Source organism: Neolamprologus brichardi, chromosome 14, assembly GCF_056152115.1.
Source record: "Neolamprologus brichardi isolate AB-2024 chromosome 14, ASM5615211v1, whole genome shotgun sequence".
In the NCBI taxonomy this organism is placed as follows: domain Eukaryota; kingdom Metazoa; phylum Chordata; class Actinopteri; order Cichliformes; family Cichlidae; genus Neolamprologus; species Neolamprologus brichardi.
This window is the reverse complement of record NC_142117.1, coordinates 42020001-42021250: the sequence shown is the minus strand read 5'-3', so window position 1 is coordinate 42021250 and position 1250 is coordinate 42020001. Positions and strand designations below refer to the sequence as shown.

At 44.2% G+C, this 1250-nt stretch overlaps 1 protein-coding gene across 1 annotated transcript in view; it reads left to right on the top strand.

Annotated features, from left to right (window-relative positions):
- The window catches only part of abcc5 (ATP binding cassette subfamily C member 5), a 21523-nt gene continuing 20273 nt past the window's right edge, over nucleotides 1-1250 (top strand). The window contains exons 1-2 of the mRNA XM_087851351.1: nucleotides 1-170; nucleotides 931-1062. Of these exons, the coding sequence (XP_087707477.1) occupies nucleotides 997-1062 (66 nt within the window). The 5' untranslated portion in view covers nucleotides 1-170; nucleotides 931-996. The remainder of the gene's footprint in view (nucleotides 171-930; nucleotides 1063-1250) is intronic.

Here is a 1250-nt window from a genome sequence, read left to right as displayed (position 1 = left end):
GGATTAAACTCCATTTCCCATGCTGCCCCGCGCATCACCGCTGCTACTGCTGAGCCGCAGCTTCAGTTACCGGAGATCCGCGGACCTGAAGGAGGACAGTGACCGAGGCTGCGCTCACGCCGGGAACGCGGGCAGACTGTGCAACGGACGGACAAGTGAGACCCGCACAGGTGAGCCCGGACACCGGGCAGCAGCTCCTCTCTGCCCGTGTCCGAGCGCGAGGACAGCCTGTTCTCTAACGGCAGCATCACAGGCTTTTATTGTGAAGGAGCCATAGCCCGTCACCTTATTCTGGAGGAGATGCAGTATTTATACTGCTACCATAACCGTATTTATACCTGTACTACTGCAGTATTTATACTGGTACAATTGCAGTGTTGATAGCATTAATACTGCAGTGTAATCCTGTGTTATTTATATTAATTCTATCACAGTATCTATACCTGTGTGCCTGTAGTATTTAAACCAGTACTACTACAGTATTCCTACCGGTTTAAAGGCAGAAGCAGCGTTCCTACAGTATTTACAGTATTTTAAGTTTTTTACAGAATATTTTACAGTATTTGAAGTATTATTGTAGTAATTGTTACTGGAGTATTTATTAAGGTAGTATTGAAATATTTTTAGTAGTACTAATGTAGTATTTACTGCAGAATTACTACAGTAGTAGTACAATTTGTGCAGTGCAACTATTAATGCAGCGTTTTCAGACTGTATTGCAATATTTATATCACTGTAAAGACAGTATTTACTCATGTATTACTGCAGGATATAGTCCAGTGTTACTGTAGTATGTATTGCAGTATTACTGTGATATTTATGCTGGCACAACTGGTACTACAGTCTTGGCATCACTGTAGTACTGCTATATGTGATATTTGGAGTAGTCTTACTGCAGTGTTTTTAATGTATATCTGTTTTTGTCTTCAGGAGCTTTTCCTGAGGTTGTTGGTGTTGCGGGGTCAGAGGTCACGGTCCCATGTGGTCTGATAGAAGATGAAACAACATGACTTTGGACAGAGCGAGTCGGGGTCCTCCTGCGGCGCTCTGCCGGGGTTGCAGGTCAGTACTCGAGTACAGCCACTAAGGAGGGCAGTAGTACTGCATCGATATTGCATTTGGGAGCACAGTGAAGCCAGGTCTCAACAGTGATCACTGATCAATACTTTCTATTGATCAGTGGAAAAACCTAGAGCCAGGTCAGAGTGGAAGCAGGAACGTGGACGTTCCAGGTGTTCCTAATAAAGTGA